At 51.9% G+C, this 27410-nt stretch overlaps 1 protein-coding gene across 4 annotated transcripts in view; it reads right to left on the bottom strand.

The window, feature by feature from the left end:
- Window positions 1–27410, bottom strand: part of DUSP22 (dual specificity phosphatase 22) — a 50291-nt gene that overhangs the window by 8112 nt on the left and 14769 nt on the right. For 3 of the 4 annotated variants that reach the window (XM_005223918.5, XM_015460023.3, XM_002697612.6), the window contains exons 3-4: window positions 25460–25542; window positions 8068–8117 (exon numbers count right to left, since the gene is read on the bottom strand). In XM_005223918.5, coding sequence (XP_005223975.1) covers window positions 8068–8117; window positions 25460–25542 — 133 coding nt within the window. Of the gene's footprint in view, window positions 1–140; window positions 697–8067; window positions 8118–25459; window positions 25543–27410 lie in introns of all 4 variants that reach the window. The other variant, XR_003032279.2, reaches the window with a different exon arrangement.

Here is a 27410-nt window from a genome sequence, read left to right on the forward strand (position 1 = left end):
CCTGAAACACGCAGGGCCACATGGACGTTGGGGGCAGGTCCGGCCCAGCCCCACGGTCAGTCTGGGCCCCTCAACACCCAGCAGGGCAGCGATCCCCACAGTGACCTGCTTACCACCCACCAGGTGAGGGAGGTACCCACCCAGTGTGGGCTCTCCAGTTCACATCTGACCATCTTGGAGGAGGTCCTGACTGCCCATCCTCCAGGCTGGGGCAGGAGAACTGCAGCCCCCAAGCCCGAGGGGTCTGACTGAACGTGTGGCCGTGGGAACGTCAGCTGCCTTCCCTTAGCCTCACTGGGAAATGGGAACTGGGCTTCACAGGCCGGGACAGAGAAACACACAGCAACGGGCTTCGCGGACTCTGAGGTCCCATGTGACCATGAGACTGCGATCTTTTCTCCTGATCCTTAGCTTTTATGGCTTCCCTGGTGGCTCAGACGGTAAAGAATCTGCCTGCAACACAGGAGACCCAGGTTCGATCCCTGGGTCGGGAAGATCCCTGGAGAAGGAAATGGCAACCCACTCCAGTGTTCTTGCCTGGAGAATCCCATGGACAGAGGAGCCTGGTGGGCTGCAGTCCGTGGGGTCGCAGAGTCAGACACGACGGAGCCACTTCCCTTGTCAGCAGCTCTCTTCTCCCGCCCCGGTTCACGCCCAGCAGCGTCATCCAGACCGTGCGATGGGTCGAGGAAAACTCTGAGGGGAACCACAGAGCCTGTGCTTTCCCAAGTCTCCTGCTTTGAAGTGGATTTTGCCCGTGGCCTGAAAGCACAGCGGCTACTGAGCACTGAGTGTGCAGCAGGGACTCTGCTAAGCCTGGAGATCAGAGAGGAATAGAACGTGGCTCGCAGCCACACGTAGGCCTGCGGTTCCATGAAGGCTGACCGGGTGAACAAACCTCAGAGGAACAGGGGATTCAGGTGGGGCACACAGACGCAGCCAGGTGTGGACTGCAGAAGAAACTTAGCAAGCTGCATGTCCTGGATCTGGGCAGCAGACACAGAGGACTTTGGTGCAGGCATCTCTCACACGGCCTGAGGCTACTGTGCGCAGAGGGGCCAGGGTCCCAGCCACAGACTCCAGACTCTGAGCAGAGAGCCAACTAGACCACAAGGCAGGGTGAGGTGAGGGGTGTTTCTGCTGACCTCCCCGGGCACATGTGCTCCCAGGGTGAGTGCACATGGCAACCTCGGGCACTAAAGCGCCACCCCTAAACTGACGTGGTGTAAGACAGACAAGGGAAGACGCTGTGGTGACCCCGACATGCAAAGACCTCGGAGCAGAGGCTGGGCAGAGGGCAGGGAGGGGTGCGGTGGCCCTAGGGGTCAGGTTGCCCAGTGCTGAGCACAGCGTCCACGGTGGGGTGCGTCCATCCCATATCTCAGGTAAAACCCGCCTTGAGCATGAGCTCTTCTGATGGCAAGTGCTGAGGGTGGGGGTGGCGGGGGGCGGGGCGTGGGGAGGGGAGAGGCTCATCCGTCCGCACCCTCCCAGGCTGTCAGAAGCTCCCATCTTCCCTGCAGTTCCAGCCACAGAGAGGCAGAGGGGAGGCTGGGACTGGGCTCCAGGAGGACTCCCTTCCTGACAAAAGAAGGGTCTCTACCTCAGGCTTCCTGCAGGGCGCTGGGTGGCCAGCTGGTGCCCAAAGCTGAGCCAGCTGCCCTGTCACCACAGGCAACAGGCCTCGGGCTGCAACGGGGGCTCTGGGAGCTACTGCCCAGACCTGGAGCACTTGTCCTGGGCGTCTTGGGCAGGGAGTGAAGTAAATCAATGTCTTTATAACTTAAAACACTGTCAATCCTACTATTTACAGCCTAACCTGACATCAAAGGTGCAACAATTTAAGGACACTGAGCCTCTCCTGTGGCCGAGGAGCGGCTCCGCCTACCATGGTCTCCCCTGCAGACAAGCCAGCAGACGGGCAGCTCTGACTGTAGGTCCACAGCTGGGCCATGTGCCCGGACCCCAGGCTCATGCCCGCTGTAGCTGGCGGCTGAGGGCAGGCGCCTGTCTCCCAGGCCAGCCATGCTGCGGCACCAGGGTTCCCGAGAGGACTCGCCACACTGAAGCCCACACTCTGTGGTCCTCCACAGGCGGGACAGACCTCCTACCAGCAAAGGAAGAGGGAGTCAGGAGACGAGACACAGTAGCCTGAGCTTGTGAAGGACATGGGTGGCCTCAGAATACGCCGTGAAGGCCATGCCAGGCCAGAGGCTTGTCCTGGGGATGTGTCGGCCCTGTGAGCTCACCGACGTCTTGCACAGGTGACAGCTGAGCCCCCTTCCTGAACCCCTAGGGCAGGGGTGTGGTCAGCAGGGTGATGTGCAGACTGACCTGAGCCCAGAGCAAGCGTGTGAGGGGCCCCAGACGAGGAAGTGAGAGGAGGGTCCCACAGGCCTTTCCTCCGTCACCTCTGTCCGCATCAGGCATCAAGTCCAGGAAAAGCCCACGGACGGCTCCTGCCCACCACGGTGTCAGAACAAGGGCAGGAGAGTCAGGACGCTGATGGAGGGCCTGCTCAGAGCCCAGCCGTGAAACCTGACTCACGGACAGGACCAGGCATGAGGCCGCGCCAGACAGACATTCCTAGAAGCGCCTCTTCCGAGGAAAGCCAGGAGGCAGGCATTCTCAGGGCCCCCAGGGTGGGTCATTTCCAAGGAAGCTCATGACAGGAGCCCAGGCCTGGTCACTGCAGCCCCTCCCCCATCGTGGGAAATCCCCAGGGCTCAGGCCTCGCGTTGCTCAACCCCAGATCAAAGCAGAAGCCCAGCTGGAAGCACACCCCCACAGGCGGCAGGTTCCCTATTCCTGGTCTCCGCGATGTCCCTTTACTTCCACGCAGAGACGTGGGGTGCGCTCTGTCGGGGGAGAGCTGGTGGGGTGCGCCCACAAGAAGCACGCCCCCGTGAGTGTGCAGCCCCGCACGCCCACGTGAGTGTGCAGCCAGCACAGCAGACCTGTGAGCCTGGCGAGCGCTGTCCTCCGTGCGGCTGGCAAACAGCCCAGCAGCGGCCACCACCCCCGGCTCCTCCTCTGTGGCCAGTGCCGGCCCTCCTCATGGCCAGGGCATCCACCCAGAGGCCGAGAGCAGAGCCAGCAGGGTCTTCCTGACCTTCGTGGGTCCAGCAGAGTCATGCCACGCCGTGCCAAGTGCATCCTCTGAGCCTGAACAGTCACTTCTCACTCCAAGATGGCAGGACCTGTGGGCTGTGGTCCCCACTGAGGGGTCTGTGGCGGGAAGAACTCTGCCTGGGGGAGGTCTGGCTCAGCACCATGTGGGCAGCTGGGCTCCCCCAAAGCCAGCAGAGACAGACCAGGCTGCTTCTCCTGACCCTCGTCAGAGCCCACACATGTGTGTGCACAGTGTGTGTACATGTGTGCACCTGTGTGTATAAGAGTGTATACAAGTGTGTGCAGTATGTATATAGGAAAGCGAAGGAGAAAAAGCCCAGGAAAGGCCAGCATCCTCAGGGGTTTTTCCTCAGAAAAGATGCTGAAAACAAAGTACGCGTGTGGTGCATTCTCCTGGGCGCCAGCTCTGGAGGGCGGGCTCAGGTCAGCGAGCTCCTCCTCCTTAGAGCCGTCCAGCCCTGGCGCCACCCCCGGGACCCTGCACTGACCGTGCAGCTCTCACCGCAGCTGAGGTGAGCAGGACAGAGACACTTCCCCACTCGGCAGACCTCACGGCCTTCAACGTGCTTCTGTCAAGGATTCCCCAAGTCCTGCATTTCCTGCACCGCCAGCACGAGAAGAGTCAGGCGAGGTGTGCGTAGTGCACACTTCACTGTGCCAGACGAGGTCATTGTAAAAAGAATTAAACAAAACCCTCTCTACCACCTACTATCTCTTCATTTCACAAAGAACAGTTTCACCTCCAAAAAGAAAGAAACATAGTCTAAGACTAAAAACTAGGTTTCTAAGTTGAATAGGTGAAATCTTAGAAAGCAACACACATTTTCTACACATTTCTCCCTTCTGCTACGAAGTCCTCAGGAGTTACGTATGTGCATTTCTGTCTGGAAATAGGACAGTACTCCAGGGCCCACCTACCTCTGATCTTGCAGAACTGCTTTTTAACATTAAAGAAAAATGTAAATGAGAGAAAAAGAGAGCTGGAAGTACAAGAGACATAAACTAAAGAAGACACACACAAAAAGACAGGAGGTGGGACAGATAAGGAGGGTCTACTGCTGTTTATTACAAGCTGTCTGCATCGCTGACACCTCTTCTCTCCACAAAAACCCCAAGAAATTTAGACCCTGCTTGACTCTCAAGCCTCTGTTGTCATCAAGGCTCTGCTGTGAAGATGCAAACCTGCCAGCTCCTCAAAGAAGACAAAATGATAACCCTTCTCTTATGGTGTCTAAATACAGGCACCAATTTGAAAAATATTAAAACAAGAATGAATAAGCAGCGATACCTCCAACCACTCACTTTCAAGACACGTGAACACTCCTTTCCTGAATAAGCGGAAAATGGAAGCTAATTCTTTGGAGACACTTAGGGTCAGTAAACACTTTCACCACCTCACCTAAAGCTACAGAAATTGTGTGAGATAGACATTTCACAGAGGAGAGAATGAGGTTACAATGACTCGCCCGAGGAAGTACACAGAGAAAGCAAAAGCAAACACTCCCAGAAGCCTCGGTTCACTCAACCACCGCACGCCGGCCACTGGCAGGAGGTGTGTGTGTCTGAGACAAAGCCTACGGTGCCTCTAATTCTGCAAATCAAGCAGAACACACTGGCCTGGGTTGGGACTGTTGCCACTATGAAAGCTTGAACTTTCCCGTTTCCTGACTTTGTGAGGCAGGGTGGTTGGGGGAACCGAGCTAAAATTCTGATGTGTTAACTGTCATCTCAAACCAGGTTTCTGCAATTTAAGTTCCTGGAAGATCAGAGGGGGAGTTTGTGAGGAGATGGCCAAGCCAGAAAACTGACCTTTTTGGAGCCTCTGCAGTGACTGAAAGCAGTTATTCTCCAAAGGTCATGGCCTTCTGACTGACGTAAGTAGCAAGAAGAATTCCTACAGGGATGTGTGGGGAAAGATTTAGGATACTAACCTTAAATCCTATCCTAAGTTGGAAACAACTTTTTAAATCTGTTTGAATAAGCAATACAGTTTTCTAGAATGTATTTTGTCCCCACATATAAGAACTCTTAGGCACCGAGAAGAAACTGCTCACCTGAAGGACCCTGGTTCTAGCCAGGTCCCAGAGCCTGAGGAGGCTTTGTGTCCTGACTGTCTACACTGGCTGGGGATACAGAAACTGAAGGCTTATGGTCAGCCTTCACATACTCCCCTATCTGGTGAGTAATGAGCTCAGGGAGGAGGTCACACAGTCAAGGGTTCTGCCTGTCAGCGTCAGTAGACTTTCTGTATCATGAACTCATGCTTACCATTAAATTGCAGGCTGTGCTTTCCAATGAAACACCTGTGACAGGCAAGGAGAAACTCAAGGTGTTTCATAGGCTGTCTCTTAAGATATGAACTACACTCGAATTCCAAGCCTAGCTTCACTATCTTCATAGAACTTCACTAAAGCAAGACACGTTTACAGAGCCATGGACACTTATGTACCCAAAGCCTTACTTGTGTGTAAGCTCTGCTATTACCAATGGATCAAAAATAAACATTTCCCCAAAGACTCACCCACATGCCTACGAGCCTATGAGCATAACTCCGTCTCCGATGAATTATGGTCTGGACCCCCTTTCCCAACTGCAGCACCCACCTGTCAACCACCCTCTCATCCAGATACAGCAAAGAGTTAAAATAAGGCAAATCACACATCTTACAAGACCTCTGTACATGTCTGGGACAGGGGAGAACTAGTTCAAATCTTATGAGCTAGTCCTCTGGGCCCAGGTTGACTGTCGCTGGGCTGGTTTTGCCAGATTTGAGCAGACCTAGGAGATGCCAGAAGTCAGGGGACGGGCTACGGCAGCCTCAGTCCCCGGCCTTCCTGGGGCACATCCTCCTGAGCACCAGAATGGCCCTTCCTGTGACTCTCAGGCCACACCAATGCACTCTGAACAAAAACACACTCTTGTTTTCAAAAGTGCTTGGAGGTCACAAAGAAGACTTCCACACATGGCCTCATCTCCATAAATGCCAAAGGCAGGCCCTTGCAGACGAGAGAACTGGGGCTCAGGGGCCTTAGAATGACCTGCCCAAGGCTGATGGAGCTGGCCTTGAACCTGAGATTTCTAATGTCTGCACAGGGCAGGGTCGGGGTCCTCACCCCTGGACATCAAGCCCAGTGCTGCCCCCTCCAAAGCACCAAAGCTGGAGCGTCCCGGCAGGCAGCGTGGTCCAAGTACAGCGGCCATCTGCCCTGACTACAGATGCCAAGGGGTGCGGCAATCACATGCTCCAAACAGAATGCCAATCAAGTATTGACAAGTTCAACAGCATGTCAGAATCTCGGTTTGAGATAAGACCAGAGCAACCATTCTAAAAATAGCCACCAAAACATGGGCAGAAGATCGCTGTGGTCTCGAGAGAAAGGCAGTGGCTCACTTCCTTCCGTACACACCATGCCCCCCAACCACTTCTGTTTCTCGACACGACTAGTAACCAAGGAAGTTCTCTGATACTTCTCCTCCTCCCATATCCAGGCTACTACTGTTTTCCTAGTGACCCTGTAAAGTCTTTCCTCTATCATCTTCAATGTTAAAGATGGATTTTCCTATGAAACATGGAGAGTCAGTGTGGAAACACGACCTTGGGTGGGAACTGCTGCCCCTCACCCAGGCCCCCCTGCCCCTTCCTGGTCAGACCTGCACCATCCGCCCTGCCCCAACCCCTGGTCTTCCCCACATCGGCTTATCTGACGATGCTCCCCTTTTCTCCAAACAGGTAGGATCTCACAAAATTCTTGGATAACCTGAGATGTCTCTGCTCTCCAGCAGTGGAAAACCAAGGCTGGCTGATGTTCAGCAGTGGACAACCTTCAGGGGGTAAGATTTTTATAGTCTACATTTCTGTAATGTAGAACTTATAGGCAATAGAGCTTGAAAGCCATGAAAGCTGAATGCTGACAAGCTCTTGGACTCCCAAATCCTCAAACTACACAGGCTCTTCCTGTTGAAACATAGCTGTGTGTCGTCGGGAAGGGTCCTTGTGTCTGACTGAAAACAGGCAGCAAAAACGAGTTGGTTGATGGACGTCTGGGACAGCCATGTCTCAGCTCCTGAGCCTCTCAGCTGTCTGGCTCAAATCCAGGCTCAGGAAAAGGTCAGTTAGTCCACATAACCTCCAGACACCAAGCAGAGTGGTGTCCCAGCTGTTACCTCGTGGGTCTCCAATCCCTGTCCCCCGTCCACCCAAGCCCAGTTCAACGGGCCTCATATGACCGTGAGGATGGGGATCTGGAAAGGAGGGCGATTATGACTCTCTCCTTGGATGGAGATGCTTCCAGCTGTGGGAAAGAGAGGGCAGGACCTTCCTAACCAGAAAAGCCTGGTCTCTCAACTCAGACAAGCTTCCCAAGTACTCTGGCCCCTGGGGTAGCCACTGGCCACGTGGGGCTGCTGGACATTTGAGACAGAGCTGGTCCAGATGGAAGGTGCTGTAAGTGTAAATAGCACCCCAGGTTTTGAAGACTTAGTATGAATAAAATGATGTAAAATGCCTCATCCTTAAAATGCTGAGCACATGTTGCACTGGTAGTACTTGTGGGTATACTGAGTTGAATACAACGTATTATTCAAATTGTTGTGACCTCTCTCTGTCTTACTTTTTAATGTGGCACCTAGAAAATTTAAAATTACATGTGTAGCTTGCATTTGTGGCTCATATTCTGTTTCTATTGCACAAAATGCAACAGTTTACAGGGAAATGTGAACATGCTGAAGCATGGTTTGAGACACCCTTTACAAAGTCAGTCCCTGACACACACACCACCCGAGCTGCTCAGTGGAAGGACCAGCCACCTGGAGCACAGACGGAGGGCCTCTGGTTCCCAGGAGGGCAGCTGCCAGGCACTGAGGTCCCTCTGCTCTGGTGACTGCACGTCCTTTCCCTTTAACATGTCCAGATAATACAGAAAGAAACCAACTTACAGGTTTTGAGATGGTGAATCCGCTGCTGGAATGCACAGGTATTTAACCCCCTGTGGAATGATAAAAACATATATAAAATAAAAAGATGATACTCAGTGGAGAAAAAAATTTAAAGGAACTATTTACTCAGCTCAAAATATAAAAAATAAAAAGGAGAAGTTTTTCACTCATCCTTTGTTGCCAAGGAACTGGGGGGAAACTTTAATTAAGGTTCCTGGTTACTTTCCATGACCATATGCACACGAAAAGCGAAATAATTAGAGTACTTCTCAGTAAGTGTCCACTTACCGAGTTTCAAAACTACCACCTCCGATGCACATTCATATTCTCCCTTTTAAATCTATTTCACTTAAGACCCTGAATGGCCAGAAAGGCAGCACTGAGAACAGAAGCCTTGTCAAGAAGACATGCTGTGTGTCAGTCCCAGGACAGGGAGAGCCGTAAGTCCACTGAAGAAGTGCTTGGACCTGCACACACTGGAAATGATTTGTTTTGCTTAGTTTTCAGGACAGTAAAAGTTTATATACCAAGCTAATTTTTTTACAAGAATGACTCAGTTTGGAAAAAAATGAACTTCATATTGTTCACTATAAACATCTATAAAAATGTTTATGCAAATTCATGCTATAAGAATCATGCTGAACTCGAATTTTATTAAAACCTCTTCTTTGAAGGGACTTAAGGTACAGTTCCCAAACTCTACAGTGTCAGGTGAAAATACAGAGTTCAGAAATCTCAGCAAACTTTTCAAAGCAATATGGCTCCATGAAGACTTATTAATGAATAAACCACTTTTAAACCTTTTTCTCGTGATAGCCTAATCAAACAGAATATAGCCACCATGTCATAAAAAATCAATGGGGGGGGACATACCAAAAACTAGAAAAATAACCGACCTGAGAGTAAATGCAGGAGAAACATGTGGAATCATGCTGCCGCCAACCACAAGTCCCTTAGCATCTGAAGCCATCAAACTATTATTTCTAAGTTATTTGCATTTTTTGCAGTTGGACACAGTTACAGTGTCAGTTCACATGCCTAGGAATTTTGTGTTGCATTTGCTAGTGCTGCCTTGTAAGGAGCACGGGGTCCTCTGTGCTGTCGATCCCACACTCCAACATGGAAGCTACATGGACTGTTTCTCAAGCTCTGCTGCTGGGTGCGGACCTGGGACCTGGCTTCGTCGTCTGACGCACCTGCCTGAGGCAGATCTGGAAACGGGACACGGGAAGAGTCAAGCAGGTGAGGAGCACCTGCCCAGCAGGTGCAGGTGGCGGCCGGGCGGGGAGTGCTGGGTGGGCGTGGCAGCAGGTCTCAATGGGCAGTTGTGTACTGTGGTCTGCGTGTTGCCCCTGGAGCTTCAGAAGACAGCCTGTCTGTCCAGCTCTTCTGAGGAGACCACAAGCCTGGACTTTTTCTTAAAAGGCCCCCTTCTGCTGACAGGGCTCAGAGTGGAAGCTGTTGTCTGCAACTAAGAGCAGGCTTCAGTTCAGTTCAGTTCAGTCACTCGGTCGTGTCCGACTCTGCGACCCCATGGACTGCACAGCCCATGGAATTCTCCAGGCCAGAATGTTGGAGTGGGGAGCCTTTCCCTTCTCCAGGGGATCTTCCAGACCCAGGAATTGAACCAGGGTCTCCTGCATTGCAGGTGGATTCTTTACCAACTGACCTATCAGTTCAGTTCAGTCCAGTCACTCAGTCGTGTCCGACTCTCTGCGACCCCACGGACTGCAGCACGCCAAGCCTCCCTGTCCATCACCAACTCCCGGAGTTTACTCAAATTCATGTCCATTGAGTCAGTGATGCCACCCAACCATCTCATCTTCTGTTGTCCCCTTCTCCTCCCACCTTCAATCTTTCCCAGCATCAGGGTCTTTTCAAATGAGTCACCAGGGTTAGGGGACACAATTCCCCTGCTTGTCTCCCACCATTAGAGAGGCCATAAACAACATTTTTCCTGCTTCTCTCTCTCTCTCACATACACACATTTTTAATTTTGAGTCAATCATTACATCTTCTAACAAAGGCCCCTCTGGGTTTTAAAGAAGATGAGTTTTATTGCTACTCATCCACAGAGCAGCTCATCACATGGGGCCAAACGTCCCACAGGCGAACGGGAAATGCAAGGTCAGCTGCAGGGAAGAACCTGAGCCACAGGTTGCCCACCTCCCCCCAACGCCCGCTCGAGCTTCGCCTCGTGGCCCACTGTCTCCTGCCTCTCTGTCCCCTGGCCCTGGGCTCCTCTGCTCGACTGGAAAAAGCGAGGCAACTGCCTAAAGTTCTAACACACCTCCTGACCACAGAGGTCTGCGAGCCCGATGTAAAGAGAAGGAAAAGGGAAAAGGAAACGATACTGTTGGAGGAGTCATTTCACACCTTCCCTCACGGAGGCCACACAAGAGGTGGTGTAGATACACTCGCTGATCAGCTCATAATTCTCCGTTGAAATGACTCGCTCACTCTTTGCCTTTTGTTCCCGAGGGAGGGTTGGCTGTGGATTGGGCCCAGAAGCTTGTGAGATGCCCCCTCCCACACGCGTCCCCGCTCCCTGCCGACCGGTCCTCCTGAGCCTCCACTTGCCCTGCTCCTGGCGCCGCTGCTCTGGGCGGCTGGCCACCCAGCCACACGCGGAGGGTCCCTCCGTGGGGCGACAGCTCCCGCTACATGTTCCAACCAACAGCCCCTCGATTCCAGCAGAATCCAGGGCCAGCCCAGCCCACGCGTCTGGCGGAGAGAGAGAAATGGAGTGGAGGAAGAGAAGGAGGAGGGTAAACAGCTCTCAGCCCACCCTCGACGCCGGCGTCCACGCTCGACGCCAGCGTGGTGTGCCGGACGCACTCTGCTTCTTCAGGGTTTCCTGACGGGGTCTCCTTCCCTTTGGGGGTGCCCGAGGCACAAAGGGAAAGGGGCCGGCCCCACACGGCAGGAGAAAACCAGGCAACATGGCCAGGGGCACCCTCTCTGGCCCCACAGAGGCTGAGGAGACTGCTCCTGGCCCCGCGGGGCCCTCGGCCGGGCCAGCTGGGACGGGTGTGTGGCCGCTACAGCATCCCGTCTGTGACGCATCTGCGGAGGAACAAGCAGCCCCGGCCACAAATCTGGGGACCCTCTGCTTCAAAGAAAGGCACAGAAAATATGAAATATAAGACCTTGTTCTTTCAAAGGCAATAACAACAATAATAGCCTTCCCTGGAATGATGCCTGGCACACAGCAGGTACTTACTAATGTCTGGGGAATGATGAGAACACGGTGAAGACCAGTTAACGTGCAGACCATATTAGAAGCATAGTAGAAGGAAAGAAAGCTATTGTGAAATGCAAGCCTTATTCTGGTGACCACGATACCTACAGCCACACCACGTGGGGGGCACACCACACACACACGCTCCAGGTGTCAGCCTCCAGCCCGCCTGCCCCAGCGGCTCACTGTGACCTACAATAGGAAGGGAACAAACTATGCAAATGCAGTGAAGAAAGGAGTCAAAATTGCCAAAAAGGCTCAGTTGCTCACCACCCAGGACGTCTACTTATCCTGGCTTAGTCATTAACAAAGCACAAAGCATCTCCTTGGAGGCCAGAGTGCAGAACATGAGGTGCCTGAGAGAAGGCTTGTGATGCCTGCACATGTGTACAGTTCAGTTAGTTACTAATTCAGAAAGCAGCCAGGGTGCCGGCAGCCTGAAGGGCCTCAGCGCCAACAAGAAAGCTGGACACACTTGAGATCATCCAATATTAGAGGACAGGGCTCTGCAAATGTTTCAGGATGATGTGGAATAGATTCATCTGCTTGGACCGAAACAAAGGCCCACTCTGTAGTGCTGGAGTTCACAGAGACAGGAATAAGGGCCATGGTGTGTTTAGCTAAGCTATGCAAAGTTTAGCAAAAAAGAAAGGATATCTTATTGTAGGGCAAAATTCTACAGCAATCTGAAAAATTCGTAAGTAATACAAATAGCACCAATGTTTCCATTACTATAGCATCCGTTTAGTGGCATTTCCTCCCTCATATTACCCCTATTATTTTAAAACCCCTAAAATCAATTATGTTTTTTGAAATAAAATTCTTACTAAATAAATAAAAATTCAGTATTTCCAAAAAGTGATTGGTGGAAAGGCAATTAACATTAAGCTTTTTTGGAACTGATAAATGTCAAGTTACAGACTATTAGTGTAGAGGGCTGGCCCTGAAGTGCAAAGACAGATTTCTTCGGGCTCCATGACACTTTGAATGTCCTCACATGTCCTGAGAATGGCATCAATACTGACAAAATGGGAACCAGAGGGAAGAAAAGGCAAAAAGCATATGTGCTGAGTGTTCACAAGGCCAAGTACCACCAGTTAGCGCGACACAATGTAGGGAGACACAGGAGAGAAGGGAGAGTGAGGCAGGGCTGCCAAGGACAGCCTTTTAGATGAAGCTTCTGATTAGGTTTTAAAGGAAGCAGGAATTAGCACTTGAGTGAGAAGAAAGTTCAGAAAGCATTCCAGAGGCTCGTCTTGAACAAAAGGTTAGAGCTTTCTAACTATATTCTCAAAAGTTCTAATACTTTTCAGTTTTCTGTTTCAACAAGCATAGTAACCACCAAGAGTAGGGTTTTCGCCTTTCTTGGGGCCTGAAACTAAAGATGACACTTAAAATGATACATAGGCAAGTACTTGAAAAGCAGGGCCAAGGGTCTGATTTCAGGACTCGTAAAGGGATCAAACTCTCGCTTGTTTCAAGTACAATTTCTAAAACTCACTGCTTTTTTCTTTCTGAAACATCATAAGTAAGAGTCTTCTGAAGAACCTTGCTGACATTTTACTTTTCAAAGGAAAGTCAAGCCCTGCAGAGCTGTCTTCTCTCTCCCAGGAAGGCTAACGGAGACCCCTTAGAGAACACTCCTTTGTGCCTGCCTACAACCTATGAGGAAACGTCGGTGGGAGGCGAGGGGGCTCCTATGGGATGGATATCAGGAAATACAGGCGAAACGATATAATCACAAGCCTCGTTTTCTCATTTCTCCCATTCAGTGTCAGCAGCAGAATGGGTGTGCACGGGGGTCCCCTGAAAAGACCAGGTTTCCTTCGACTGCTCGTTTGGGGGCTGCACTGCAGAGTCTGAGAAAATAAGCTGAGACCCCAGGAGAGCTAGTTTCACCACACTCCCAAAATGCTGAGTCCAGAACAGAAACAGAAAATTAAAAAGAATTCAGCTTGAACTGTCTCACACCTGATCAGAAACAAGCCCACCAATTTAAAAAAAGTCTGTCTCCTTGAGACACGCTCTCCAGTTGTTGTGTGGTGTAATATACATAACATAGGATTAACCATTGTAAGCGTACAGCTCACTGGCGTTACATGTGTTCACATTCACATTCCCGCCATCTGTCTCTAGAACATTTTCATCTCCCCAAAAAGAAACTTTCCCCACTAAACACTAACTCCGACCCTGCCTCAGCCCCTCAGAACCTTCTACTTTCTCTACGAATTTGACAGCTTCTGAACTTTAATATAAACCTAAAGGTAGGTAAACCCTGAAAACATCAGTCTGGGCACACTCTTAAAGGTCACAGACCCAAAGGATGGCAACTGCTGACCTGAAGTTGCTTACAAATGGGTCAGGGTTGACGGCCTCGCGTCTGTTACTGCTCACCCGCCCCCGCCCCCGGCAGAGCCTCACTGTGGAGAAAGCCCACGTCCTGGCACGTTGATCAGTATTTCTCCTCAGTTTAAGAACTGTCACCAGTTAGTGTTTTAAGGAGAAATAGTACAAATTATATGCACAGAGACTGCATCTGGACATCAGCGTAAAACCCTGAGCAGGGAAGGTCCAGAGGGTGGGGTCCCATGACCTCTCTGTTTAGCTGTTGATACCCCAGCAAAAGTCTCAAAGAAACTACTGTAGAAAACCACGCAGAAGGCAATCCTCCCTTAGCTGCACATAAAACGTCCGAAGTCCAGGCTCTAAACTGACGATGCATTTTCTTAACGTCCCCGTTGGCCACTGATTGTTCTGCACCAGCTAAATTTAGGAAACTCTACCACAAATAACAACTTCCAAGAACTCTGTGGTGCCCGGTGGGTGGGGAGGGGTGGGAAGGTCAGAGTGGAGAGACAAGATTTAGCCTTCAGTTTGATTTTGTGAGAAAAAATGCAAATGAGAGCCCTCCAGCACCTGTTGGCTTCTTTCAGGTTAGTCAAAAGATGACATGCATTTGACTTGTCAGGTCCACAGATGGAGAAACCAAGTGCTTATTTTTGCTCAAACTCCTTTTGCTCAAGTGGGCACAGTCAGTGTGTCCGAGCTCCTTGGGCCTCACGGGTGGGCGATGGGGAGGCCACGCCAGCCACACCACCAACCCTCTTCCAGGTTCTTCCTGCTGGGGGTGTGCCTGACGGGACTCATGAAAACGGAGCATTTTAGGCAAAATCTCCCCAACCGAGCAATTCTACAGGGTCACCTAACAGGTGCTAATGCTACACGACCACGCTGAAAGTCACTGTGGATGAAGCACTCTGGGAGTGATCAGTGGATGGTCCGGCTGTAAGAGACACAAAGGTGGAGCTTCATCTAATTGCCCATCTCAGCTGGTCAAACAGCCCGTCAGCAAAGTGAAGAAGACCCTCCCAAGCCCCGCGTTCTATCACAACGCCACCCCGCCCCTCTGCCAACAGCTCGCCTAGCCCACCACCTGGCTGCCGTGTCTCAGGCGCCCTGTGCCCCCCAGGTCCCATGGAACCTTCTCTCCCTCAGGAGTCTCGGGGGCGGGGGTGCTTCCTCAGAAAGCTGTCCCCACCTTGTCTCCCTGCCCCAGGTGGACTCTAGAGACGACTGCCCTAACTGCTGCCAGGACAGGACAGTTTTGGCGTGGGAGGATCGGGCTCCCCGTCAGACTGTCCCCGTCGAGTTGGGTCCTCGCTCAGTTCTTGCTGCAGCCTAGCTCCTCTCTCTCTAGCCATCAATAATGGGTCACTGAAAGAAGGGAGGGGATCCATTTTTAGAATCTTAAACTCCTGCGTGCCTTGAGAGCCTATGTCCAGGGAGCCAGCGCCCCTGTGGCTGGCAGGATGCACAGCCCCGGCCGGGCAACCCAACAGCCTCCATGTGCATGTCCTGTGTGCTCTGAATGGCTCCGTGGGACGCATGGGCCGGACCCACTAACCGTGGAAAGCCATCCCTGCGGTGGAGGCAGGCCGGGTGCTCAGGACTTTTCAGGTGTGCATTGCACTGGGGACGCAGTAGCCCCAAGCTTCAGGCCTGATGTGGGCTCCAGGAACATGCAGGCTCTGTCACTGAGGTACGCCTGGCTGCGAACCCTGCCACCCAGCCATGAGGACAGGAGCTGACACACAGGCCCATGTGCATCGGGACACAGCCTCGCCTGCCATCTGCGTGTCACCCACGGCTCCTGTCACGACATGGATGAGAGGAGAGGAAGACAGCACCCTGACGCACTCACCACCTGGCCCTTGACGGACGTGTGCCGAGCCCTGCTCAGATGGAGACGCTTCCCATAGTTCCGTGACGACCAGGAGCGCGTCTCTCGTGCGGGAGGCGTGGGGACACGGCGGGGTTGCCCGACTCTAAACCACTGCTCGTGCTCAGCCCCGCGCCTTGCTCCCTAGAGAGAGGGGCTGAGGGGTTTCCTTCCAGCACAGGATTCTTTTAAACAAGGAGATGAGATTCAATGTGTGGCACACTGAGTGGCTGGAAGTGCTAGTGAAGGAACAAGGCATGCGTTGTTGCCACCACAGACCAGGCTACAGAGAGGTCGCGGGGCCTGGAGGATCGTGTGCCAGCCGCCTGGACTATACGAGGCCCACCATCCTCACCTTCTGCAGGAAGGACGGTGCTGGATGCTGCCTCGGGGAGGACCAGAGCGTTTGGGATGCTGTCCGTGCTCCCGCACCTGAGTCCGGACTCCACCCCTCGCAGTGGGACGAGACCTTCCCGCAGGCTGCCAACACGTCCTCCAGCGCAATACCGAGCCTCAGAACTTGAGCAGCTTTTCCTAAGCAGCATTCCAGGTCCCTTGGGCATGACGTTGCATCCTCCAAATGGGATTAGACCCCCAAAAGGGTTAGCAAACACGGACCCAGAGCAGGGCATTGTCCCTAGCCTGGCAGCTGGCCAGTCCTGTGGGGGTGGGGTCAGATCAGGACACACAAACGTGGTGCCCGCCAGTGCATGAGCCCATGACTCCCGCCTCCCCTGGGCGTCAGGAAGCGCGTCCTCTCTCTCTGAGGGAGGGACGTGTGGGGGTCAGAGACCACTGAGCTCCCTGGCGCATGGGTCACACTGCAGTGTGGGTGCCCAGCCCCCAACAGGACCGGGGGCTTCTCTTCACTTGGCTCTAAGGCTGATCAGCGTCCCAGGCCTTCCTTGAAGCGCAGTCTTCACCAAGCCCTCCCTCTCTCCCCACCAGCTGCCACTGAAAGCAATCTGACAGCTATTTTTATTTTGACAGCTGCATCCTCTCGCAGTGGGCACAGAGGGGAGAACAGTGTGGGGAGGCCAGCAGTCCCTGGGATGGGCAGGACCTAGAAATGCCTGGCAGAAAGCACTGGTCAAGAAGCCCCAGCGAGCGCAGGGGCCACAGCAGGTGCTTGGGGAGGGGCCGGTTCAGGCGCATGAGTCGGGAGCGTGAGTGTGTCAGGGCGTCTGTATGAACGCAGCCTGACTTCAGTCACTTCAGGTCCATCTGTGGATCTGGGTGTGGCTTCCACCTAGAGGCTGGGGGACTGGTCTGGTTGAACAGGTAAATTCAGGTGGGACCAGGCCCACCATCGCCAGGCCCCGACCACTCTGAGGGCCAGCACAGTCTGGAATGACCTTTAAATGTCTTGGCTTAAGGACAATTCCCCAGACCAGAAGGCCGAAGCTGAGCTCTGGGCTCCACTCTGCTGCCCTGGATCCCAGGTGACCACATGGGTCGGGGGAGCATCCCTCCCGGCTAGGGGAGTAACACTGGATGGCCTCTCCTTTCTCAGGCTCCAGCCGTGGTTCCTGTAGTTGGGACAAGGTCCACAGCTGGCCCTCCAGAGGAGGCTCCCACTCAGACCCAGATGCACAGTGTCCACTCCGGCAGCCAGGGCTGCAGCAACCACGGCTTGCCGCCCCCTCACCACGCATTCACTGGTCTTCCCTTGAACGAGAGGGCAGAGCTGGTGGAGACACCCTGCCCAGTTACGAATGCTGAAATGACATCTGTGCTCCTTGTGGTGACAACTGAAAGGAGAGAAACAGTTTCTCAATCCAGACCTGGGGCCTGACACCAGCCTCTGCCTCGGGGCACACACAGGCTCCAAACCATCCCAGGAGTCAGAGCAAGAGAGGGGATGGCAGGACCTCGGCCACAGCGAGGCAGCCTACCGTCTGGGGCCGCTGCTTCCCCCAAGCTTCGGGCCAGGTGGGCCCGCTTCCCTTGCAGGCCTGGCAGGCTCAGGGCCCACGGGCAGCAGCTACCAAAGAATGAATTATAGGAGCACCTGCAGGTAGCAGATTTGCTTAAACCAGTCTTCAGTATACCAGGCTACATTTAAATTAGTATTTTTCCTGTGGCTAAAAACAACAACGGCCCCCATAGAGCCGTTTAACTCTGCTTTGGGTCTTAACCAACTAACCACCTTTAACTGCTCGTTCAAACTTTTGACTGTAGAGTTGAAGGCCCTTCTCCCAAGGAGCCTGTGACACCCGCAACACCCACGGGCCCGCCGCCGGCCGCCACAACACACGGGACTCCCACTGGTCTGCTGCACTGTCCTGACCTGGACCCAGAAACATGCTGACTCTGAGGCCCCACGAAAGTGAGTCCCGTCAGGCTGTGGCCTTTCTAAGACAAGAGCGTGTGCTCCATCAACTTAAGGCGTGAGTGCAGCCGCAGCGTGCCCGCCGTCTCATTGCTGACAGTCCTTCAGCTCTACTGACTCCCACCTCCCGGGAAGGAAACATGAGTGTGTCACCTGACTTGTTCATGAACCTTTACTGACTGCTTCACATAAGATGAAGCTCAGACTCCTCAGCTTGACAAATGAAACTTCCCCTGATCATCCCTGTGCCCCCTACAGCCTGGCTCCCTGCAGACCTGCTCAGCTGAGCCCTGCAGCGTCCCAGAGCCTGCCTGTGCCTGCACACCTGGGCCCCCCGCAGGTCCTGCCCCTCCCCAGCTGCCCCTGCATCCTCCAGGGGCGCTCCATGGTGCCGGCCCCATGGCGAGGCCTGCAGGACCCGGCAGGGAGGTGGCCCCAGCCCCTCAGCTCTGCGGCGAAGGCACAAGTCTGCATGTTTTTAGGATTTCCATGCCTATCTCCTGGTGCTGGGCCGCACCTTACTTCTCACTGTCTTACACCCAATCCCTGCTACGAGGTATGTACTCAACCAGCATTTGCTGAATGTGAAGGAATAACGCCCAATTTAGCCAAAAAGAGAACCGAAGATGGCACCACCCTCGTCCCACCGTGCTGACCACCCTAGCCACTCGGCACCCAGCCGCCATCCACACGTGTCCTACGTCCCCAGGGCTCATTTCCCCCTTCCTGACCATTCAGGAAGGGCTGGTCCCACTTGAGACACACCTCCCCCGGAACCGGACATACCAGTCCTGCCAGGCTGCCTCATCACTCCTCTTCACAAAGTCTTCCCAACCTCCAGCCCATGGAGCGAGGCTCTTCACGAACAGACCAGCTAGTGCCCTGGCCACCTGCTCTGGCTCTCGCGGGCCATCCTGTTGCAGTGTGTCCAGGCTGCCGTTCCAGCTGGAGCAGCGGGGAGAGGACATGGTCCTCACCTCTCCTGAGCCCTTGGTTTGCGAGTCCCGGCAGACCCTACCCCTGTCATATCCCTCACTGAGGACTGGGAGGGGTCCGACCCAGGAGCACCCCCAACCCCTGCATGAGGAGCAGCGCTTGGCACTAATCTGAGGGCCTGAGCACACAGGGGGGCTCAGCAGGAAACGCTCATGAAACTGGGACTTGAGAGGGAAGTCTAGGAAGGAGAGTGCTGTGCGAAAGTCTTCACTTGAGTGGAGAGGCTAATCGGTAAGTGTGCAAAGTCAAGAGACCACCCACAGCTGAAGGGCAGGGGCTCCAGGGAGCCAGGCACTTAGCACAGCATGCTCACTCAGAGACGAGAAGGCCGCTTTCCTCTCTAGAACCAGTGGCCCCCGACGATTTCTGCCCCTCTGGGCCACCCAAGCTGGGATTCCAGCTCCAGACCTCCACTTGACACAGAGGACCAGCAGCCAGGGGCCGGCATGGGGGGGGGGGCACCGTCTTTGCACTTGACTGCCCCCACACATGGAACTCAGACACAGCTGGATTTAAGAAAGAGAGATTACTAGACAGTTTTCGATACCTACCATAATCATTTCTATTTGAGTCATTTCTATTTAAGTCTGGGGTTGGCTTCAAACAAATTTACCTCAACACATGAAAGCTGCAAACCTTTGGTACAGGACGTGCCACCGAAGCTCAGAGACTTTAGTGGAGAGATGGCAACAGCTGTCAGGCTGAGAACTGCCCCAGGGCCGACAGCGAGCAGCTTTCAAGGCCCTGAACAACAGCAGTGACGAGAGTGCGGCGGTTGGTGATGCCAGCACAGTGACAGAACGCATCCACTCCAGCCACTCCGATCAGGATTTCTTGCCCAGTGTTCAACTTGTATCACCAGGGGATCTGTGAACTCTACAAGGGTATAAACTCACTCAACTGAAACAATCAGAGGAAAAACACAGCTGATGCTGCAAATAAAATGTATATAGTCAGAAAGTGTGTCTCGGCCGTCTCCCCCCTGAAGATCAGGATGGCTGAGAGAGGCGCTTTGTGGGCACTGACCACGGATGACAAGCACGCAGCATGTCTGAGGTCACACGTTTACATGTGAATCCATGGGGGACATTGTTACCAAACACAGAACCCGTTCCAGCCATGCCGAGACATCCAAGTGCAGCCTGCCTGTCACTGCTCTAGACTCCAAGAGGTGGCCACCTGTTTATCTTCCTTTCATGATCCCGCCATCCAAAAAGATACTATGAGGACCCTCCCATTGAGGAAAATAAGTAAGAAAAAAGTGACACTCTGTGTTCCCACCCTCTTCTCTTAACTGACTCCCTTTTGTCAATCCTAGGAGTATGACATGGTCCTTGCAAACTCTTATCTGTGCCTTTACACACATATATGTACGTGTATGTGTGCTAGGTCACTTCAGTTTGTCCAACTCTGCGACCCTAGGGACTGTAGCCCGCCAGGTTCCTCTGTCCATGGGATTCTCCAGGCAAGAATACTGAAGAGGGTTTCCATGCCTTTCTCTAGGGGATCTTCCCGACCCAGGGATCAAACCCAAGTCCCCTGCATTGGCAGGCGGGTCTTAACCACTAGCAGCACCTGGGAAGCCCCGTATGTGTATGTACTGGAGTCCATTATTAATGTAATTCACATAAGTGGGGTCATAGTGTGGGTATTATTCTACAACTTGCTTCTTTTGCTCAGCAGTTAACTGTTTCCTCTGCATACGCATAAGCCCTCCTCTTCTTTTTCAATGGCTGCAGAGTATTTCTTTTCTACAGAGGCTGGGTGTGCAGGTCAGCTCCAGTTTCCTGATTACAAGCAGACCTGCAGGGAGCCTCCTGCCCACACCTGTGTGCCCGGCACGAGGTGTGTGCTGTCCAACAGGCTCTTGCTCATGGCAATAGTTCCTGTGACTTGAAGGGACAGGACGGGGCTCGGGGTCCTAAGAGCCAAGCTGGCCAGGTCACCAGGTCGGGAGGAGGGCAGAGCTGGCTCTGCCTAGGAAGCCTCTGAGGAAGACAAGTGGGCACAGGTCTCCCTGTGAATCGGAATGTGGGCCTCAGCTTCCCACGGTCTGCCTCCAAGCCCCCGGAGCCTGAGACGAGGTCTCAGCGAACTCTGCCCCCACCTCACCTGCCTTGATGTGGGAAGTCTTCTTTTAACTAATCACCCACTGTCCGTATCTGAGACTGCACTGTCCTTGTAGGACCAGACTTCTGATGCAGACCCAAGGCAGCCGAAAGACCACTGAGACCTGTCAGGGAGTTACAGGAGCGTCACTCAGTGGCGGGAGCTTAGCAACAGGCTCTTCTGGACTGCAGGCCACACCAACTGCGCGTGCTGAGCATCTGCACACCGGGCTCCCTGACTGTGGGGGTGCCGGGGAGGCAGCCCTGCACCACCTGACCTCTGACCTCACAGAGCGCTGTGGCCAGTGAGACTCCACTCTTCTTCCACACCCTGAAGTCCGGCACATACCCCCAGAGACACGGCTTCTCACCTGGCGGTGAAGCTGAAAAGCACTCGGCATGGAGTCTGTCAGAAGCACACTCAGAAGCCAGAGCCGGGCTGAGTGCTGGGGAGACCAAGAAACCCACTGCCTGCAGTGGCCTAGGACCAGCCCAGGAGGACAGAGGTTAGACAGCCATTTGATGACCACAGACATTACAGGGAAAGGGCAGCAGGCCTGAGCCTGGCAGGCACTGCAGTGTCCTTCTCAGACCAAGAGCTGGGCCCAGCTCTGAGGGATGGGAGGACTCGTCAGGAGCGGGGGCAAGAGGAGGGAGAGAGAGAGACGTGGACAAAGAAGCAAGTCTCTTAAACTTCAAGTGCCACTGCACACCTTGGATGGGCTTGTTTACATCTGGGAAGGCAGCAAAGCTTCTGAGGGCGAGAAACGGAGGGGGCCACCAGACAGACAGGTGGCGGGGGACCAGGCCCCTCCAGGAGCCCCTCAGGCGCTCGGGACCACCGTCCACACAGACCGGCGTCTCTGGGAGACACGCACCTGTATGTACAGACACACAGACACGGGAAGGGTCAGAGCCAGCAGAAGTGGTCAGCTGCAAACAGAACCAACAGCGTTAAATTCTGAGCCTGGACACCTCAAAAAAAATGTTTTTCATGTTAAAGAAAATATAAAACAGAATCACCAGGAATAAATGCTGGCCTATAAAAACATCCTAATCTGGAAAGCAAAAACAAATGCATAAACGGTTCAAAATACAAGTCACAGCTCAAAATGGGAAGAATATCCAGGCTGAACTCAAGCTCAGAAGACCTGTCTGGCATGCACACAGTGCCCTGTTGTGAATATGTGTATGCAAACTATTTTTTTTCTATTTAATCTGAAAATAGAAATCACTTTAAAATTAAATTCTTTGTGTCATTAGCCCACTGAAGGAATGAGAATACTTTAAAAGTATTTTTGTTAATAGTGAAAAATAGTTGTTTCCTGCAGGTGCTCTGGTTAAATACCAACATGAAAAATGAAACAAACTCTGAAATTCTTACATTAGAGAGACAGGCCTCTGGTTCTTTTCTCAGGGGAAGGGAGAAACCTTTCATTGCTCAATATTACTTCCTCAGCACCTACAAACAACACAGGGTTTCTGATTTGAAAGAGCGCTGTCTTTCTGACAGCAGTTTTCACCACCCCCTCAAATCTGGAGCAACCAGTAGGCGCTGAAGACACAGCTCACAAAAAAGGGAAACGTTTTTAGCAGAAGGCCCGGCCCTCAACGTGGAATCAGAGGAAGGGATGTTCCTCCTTCAATGTTATAATTACGGTTTGGGCTTAATTCCTATTTGAAATTAAGCTACGAGGCAACGGCCCTTCCCCAGCTCTGCCACTTGCTAGAGGTGACGTGCTAGGCCCCAGGTCTGGTTACACCACAGCAGCTAGGATGCTGCCATCGTGCAGGCTGGGCTCCCGGGCCCTGGGGATGAGCAGGTGGTCCCGTGGAGGCAGGGCCATGCCAGGAGGCATGACTTGGCACTCCCCCAGCCAGAGTCTCCAGATCCTTAGAACTTCCACTAGGATGTGACAGGACTAAAACCTCTCAATTTTAGACAGTAACTGCCTCCCCACGTCTAGCCCGCCTCAGCCCGGGTCTGCCCAGAGAAAGCTGGGGTGCATTCCATAAACACTCTGGGCTTTGGAAACCCCAGACAGGGAAGGAGGCGGCGGCTCTGTCATCTCCTGTGTCCTGTCCCACTTGCCCTCTCCAGGCTGGCTCTCAGCACGGCACACGCTCTTCCCTCTCACCCCATCCTGGTCCTGCTCTCCTCCAAGGGTCAGGACCAGCGCAGCACAGAGATAACTTCCCAGATTCATCTCAGCCTGGTGAGACTATGGCTTCTGGAACTGAGTTTGAAATTTAAGAGAGACGACTACATTTATGCATCAGGCAGAGGGCTCAGCCAAGGTCTAGCACTCTCAGGACCCTGGCGGACTCCCTCTGTCCACTCCCTGAGGGCGAGCAGGCCCATTCACATCACTTTAATGCCTGTTTTCCCCACTTGTGCAATCAGAGAATCTATTGCTTTCATGTTTAAAATAAGAACATACTCATGAATCACTCGTGAAGTTAAAAATGAATAAAATAAGAAGGGCAGTGATAAACTATGCTATGCTATAAAACAGAGGTCCAACTTGAAGTAAACATGAAATCACAGGAAAGTACTTACTGAGTGAGATAGTAACAGCACCCAAAGCCTGAAACAGGACATCTCCAAATCAAAGAGGCAGTCTCATGGGGAAAAGGCACAGGGTCCCTTGTTTCTCACAGGGAATAAAGAGGATACGCAGTCACGGCTGGTGAGGGAACACAGTTTGCCCAGAGCACTGAGACTTTTACATCAACAGTGTTCTGTTTACACCAGGCTGCAATCGCATGGGCTCCACTCGCCAGCCCTCCAGCCCTCATTCTTGTGTGTAAAGTGGGGGGGGGGGGGGTGGGACAGGCGAGGGCGGGGCTCTTTCCTCCGAGACTTGAAGGCCAGCTCTGTGGGCAGAAGTGGCGGTGGCACAGACTCCCAGCCGGCTTCCTACGTGACGGCGGCTGTGGGCAGCGGGGTACAACGCCACGAGGCAGCCTGGAGGGTCAGGGTAGGCAGGACATCGCTGCAGTTGATTAAAATAAAGGAAACCTAAGCCTCATCTCGGAGAAGGCAATGGCACCCCACTCCAGTACTCTTGCCTGGAGAATCCCATGGACGGAGGAGCCTGGTGGGCTGCAGTCCATGGGGTCGATAGAGTCAGACACGACTAAGCGACTTCACTTTCACTTTTCACTTTCATGCATTGGAGAAGGAAATGGCAACCCACTCCAGTGTTCTTGCCTGGAGAATCCCAGGGACGGGGGAGCCTGGTGGGCTGCCGTCTATGGGGTCGCACAGAGTCGGACACGACTGAAGTGACTTAGCACCAGCAGCAAGCCTCATCTTGTGATTAAAGAGCAAGTCAATCATGATCAGCTTACATTTAACTTATCACCTAGGCCATAGCTTGGCCATGTGTTTAACAAACTCTTGCTGATACATGGAAAATGGATACCTATTTTCAAAGGAGATGTCAGCCTTTGAAACAACGATGCTTTGTTGCTGTGGTTTCCAATAAAACCATGCTGCAGCACAAATTATAGCACCTTAACAAAACCATGAGACAAAGCAGCAGAGGGAACTGCGAGCTCGGATCCAGAGAAAGAGCCCGTTCACCTCCTGTGGTCCTCTTATGGTGATGTCGTCAGTTGAATTGCTTATTATTCTAAGTTCTCATCTTTTTGAATACTGACTGAAATCCGGCAGCTCTAATGGCCAGGTAAAACTGATGACTTTGAAATAAGAATATATTACCTACTCTTGTATAATATGAATTTTAGTGAAAACTGCTTGAATGACGATTCTTTCAGAATGAGCCACACCTCCCTTCCAGTACCCCACCCTGAAATAGAAACAAACACACACATACATCTCACAACCATATTCACACTATTTTCTGAAAAGAGGTAGCTTGGGCTTTGTCAAGGCTAATAAACAGAGACTGTGCTCCCAGCCAACAGCTCAAACCATCGATTAAAGTAAAATTGAAGATGTTTTTGGAATCAGTGTACAGGCAGACACATCCTATTTACTTTAAAACCTGAAATACAACAACAGCTTCTTCACTGACCGTCTGCAGAGAGAAGGACTAGAAAATCTCTAGGGACAATTTATCCTCAGAGGCCTTGTTTTCCGAAATGCAAATGATTGACAATTGAGCTCAAATGGAAAAAAAAATCAGGAAACGAGCAGCCTGAATTCTTTGGGATTCTAAAACAAGAGGTAATTTTGAAAGAAATGAAAATGGGTTTTAAATGTCCTTAAAATCTAAAGGAAAACACTGTATCAGCCTGTTCTTCGGTGTTCAGCCAAGAAAGCCAAGGTAGTGACATAACAGGAGGATGGTGAGAACAAGAAGCACCCCACTGCCGGCCCAGCCCAGCCAGAGGCCCAGGCCCAGGCGTGGCCAAGCACGGGTTAGCACAGCCAGGACACGGAGCTGTTGCTGCAGAGCACAGACTGCCTGGCCAGCTGCCCCGCCCAGGAGCACAGCACAGACAGGTGCACAGATCAGCAGCCTCACCTCCAGCATTGGCCTGGCGCTGTCGTGCACAGACAGAATGTGCGTCACCTTGTTCTTGCTCAACTGCTCTGCATCTCTGGCATCTGTCACAGAAGAAAGGGGGGGCATTTTAGTATTTTCTGCAAGTGAATACTCCTTAAGGAAAAAACACAAAATTACTTGCATATTTCTTTCTTAAAAATTCGTAATTGAATTGTGGTGCTTGAGAAGACTCTTGAGAGTCCCTTGGACTGCAAGGAGATCAACTCAATCAATCCTAAAGGAAATCAACCCTGAATATTCATTGGAAGGACTGATGCTGAAGCTGAAGCTCCAATACTTTGGCCACCTAACACAAAGAGCCGACTCATTGGAAAAGACCCTGATACTGGGAAAGATTGAGGGCAGGAGGGGAAGGGGACAACAGAGATGGCTGGATGGCATCACTGTCTCAATGGACATAAGTTTGAACAAACTCCAGGAGATAGTGAAGGACAGGGAAGCCTGGCGTGCTGCAGTCCATGGGGTTGCAAAAGTTGGATACAACTTAGCGACTGAACAATAAAGGGAATCTAGAGTTATTGCTTTTAGGTATTCTGCAGATAACTCAGTTTATTTCTGACTGACAAGTCTTTTGATACAAAGTGGTCATATAAAACTTGAAAAGTATGTAGACTGATAAATAGTATAATGATGATTATTGCTGTTTAAAGGAAATGAACCACTAAGTCATGTTGTAGCTGATGCTTATTAAGTTGCAGACCCTCACGTTAGCTACTCACATGAAACATGGAAAAAGAAAGATATTTCAAATATTTTTAATTACCTCTTAATGATTAGGAATCTAAATTAAAATTAAATACAAAACAATCTTCTAAGATACAGGAACCTGCCAGAGACTAATCGACCTAATGTCAAACAGCAGGAATAGGACCAGATGCAGGTATGACGTGGTTTACAAATGCATCCACTTACGCTAAACTAAAAACGGGTACTTAATGGAAAGTCCAGACAAAGCAGTTCATAAGTCATCTGGCTATGAAATTATCTGCATGTGAAACTAAGGAGATACCAAATTATATTCCCTTCCTATGAACCCACCCAGAGAAGAAAGCCACGCGAATCCCCTCAAGCTGGAACTTCTGCTAATCTACAGAACAGGGTGCAGCAGGAGACAAGGAGGTCCATTCCCCCGGGGACACGTTTTCTAAAGTGATACAGGGTAAGATGATTGAAAACCGAATGTCTGATCATTCTGTTTCTGGAGAATATTAACGCCATGAGAAAACACTCAGGATGTAGCATTAAACAGGGGAAAGGGGAAGCAGGCACCAAACTACAAATACAATATGAACTCAACTTGTAAAAACACATAAAGACAACAAACACAGAGGGGACGCTGTTGTCAGGAATCGGCCTAGACAGTGACCATCTCGAAGAGACAGAATTGCGTGTTAAGTTTTTTCTTTATCGTTTGTGTGTGTATATTCAATACAGATGGCTGTAAGAGTTCAACATGTCTAAGAACTACCCGGATTTTTTTAAAAAGGCAGATTCCTGGGCTCCAACTTAGTTCAGGGTCTATGGCAGGGCCACATTCCGAATAAGCCTTAGTGAATAAGAGTAGAAACGAAGAAGCACCATTCTAAAACATTCTACAATAAGCATATACCACTTTTATAGTCAGAAAAATAATCTTTAAAAGTAATATAAAAATGTTGGCTTTTATTTTGACTCTCTTAATTGCTCCAACCACCTCAAACAGCCTCTCAATCCATTACATGGGGACTCATCTAGCCACCCAGCTCCCAACTACACCAAGTTGTGATCTAGGTGAGCTTTGAACTTGGCAGGAACTGGACTTATTCAGGGTCCACAGACAGGCATCCCCCACGTTTTAACTCAAATGTGATTTTCCAATCCCCACCAGGCTGTGCATTTTGGACAAGTAGTGGAACGTCAAGCTGGAGCA

The sequence above is a fragment of the Bos taurus genome, chromosome 23 (genome assembly GCF_002263795.3).
Source record: "Bos taurus isolate L1 Dominette 01449 registration number 42190680 breed Hereford chromosome 23, ARS-UCD2.0, whole genome shotgun sequence".
Lineage (NCBI taxonomy): Eukaryota > Metazoa > Chordata > Mammalia > Artiodactyla > Bovidae > Bos > Bos taurus.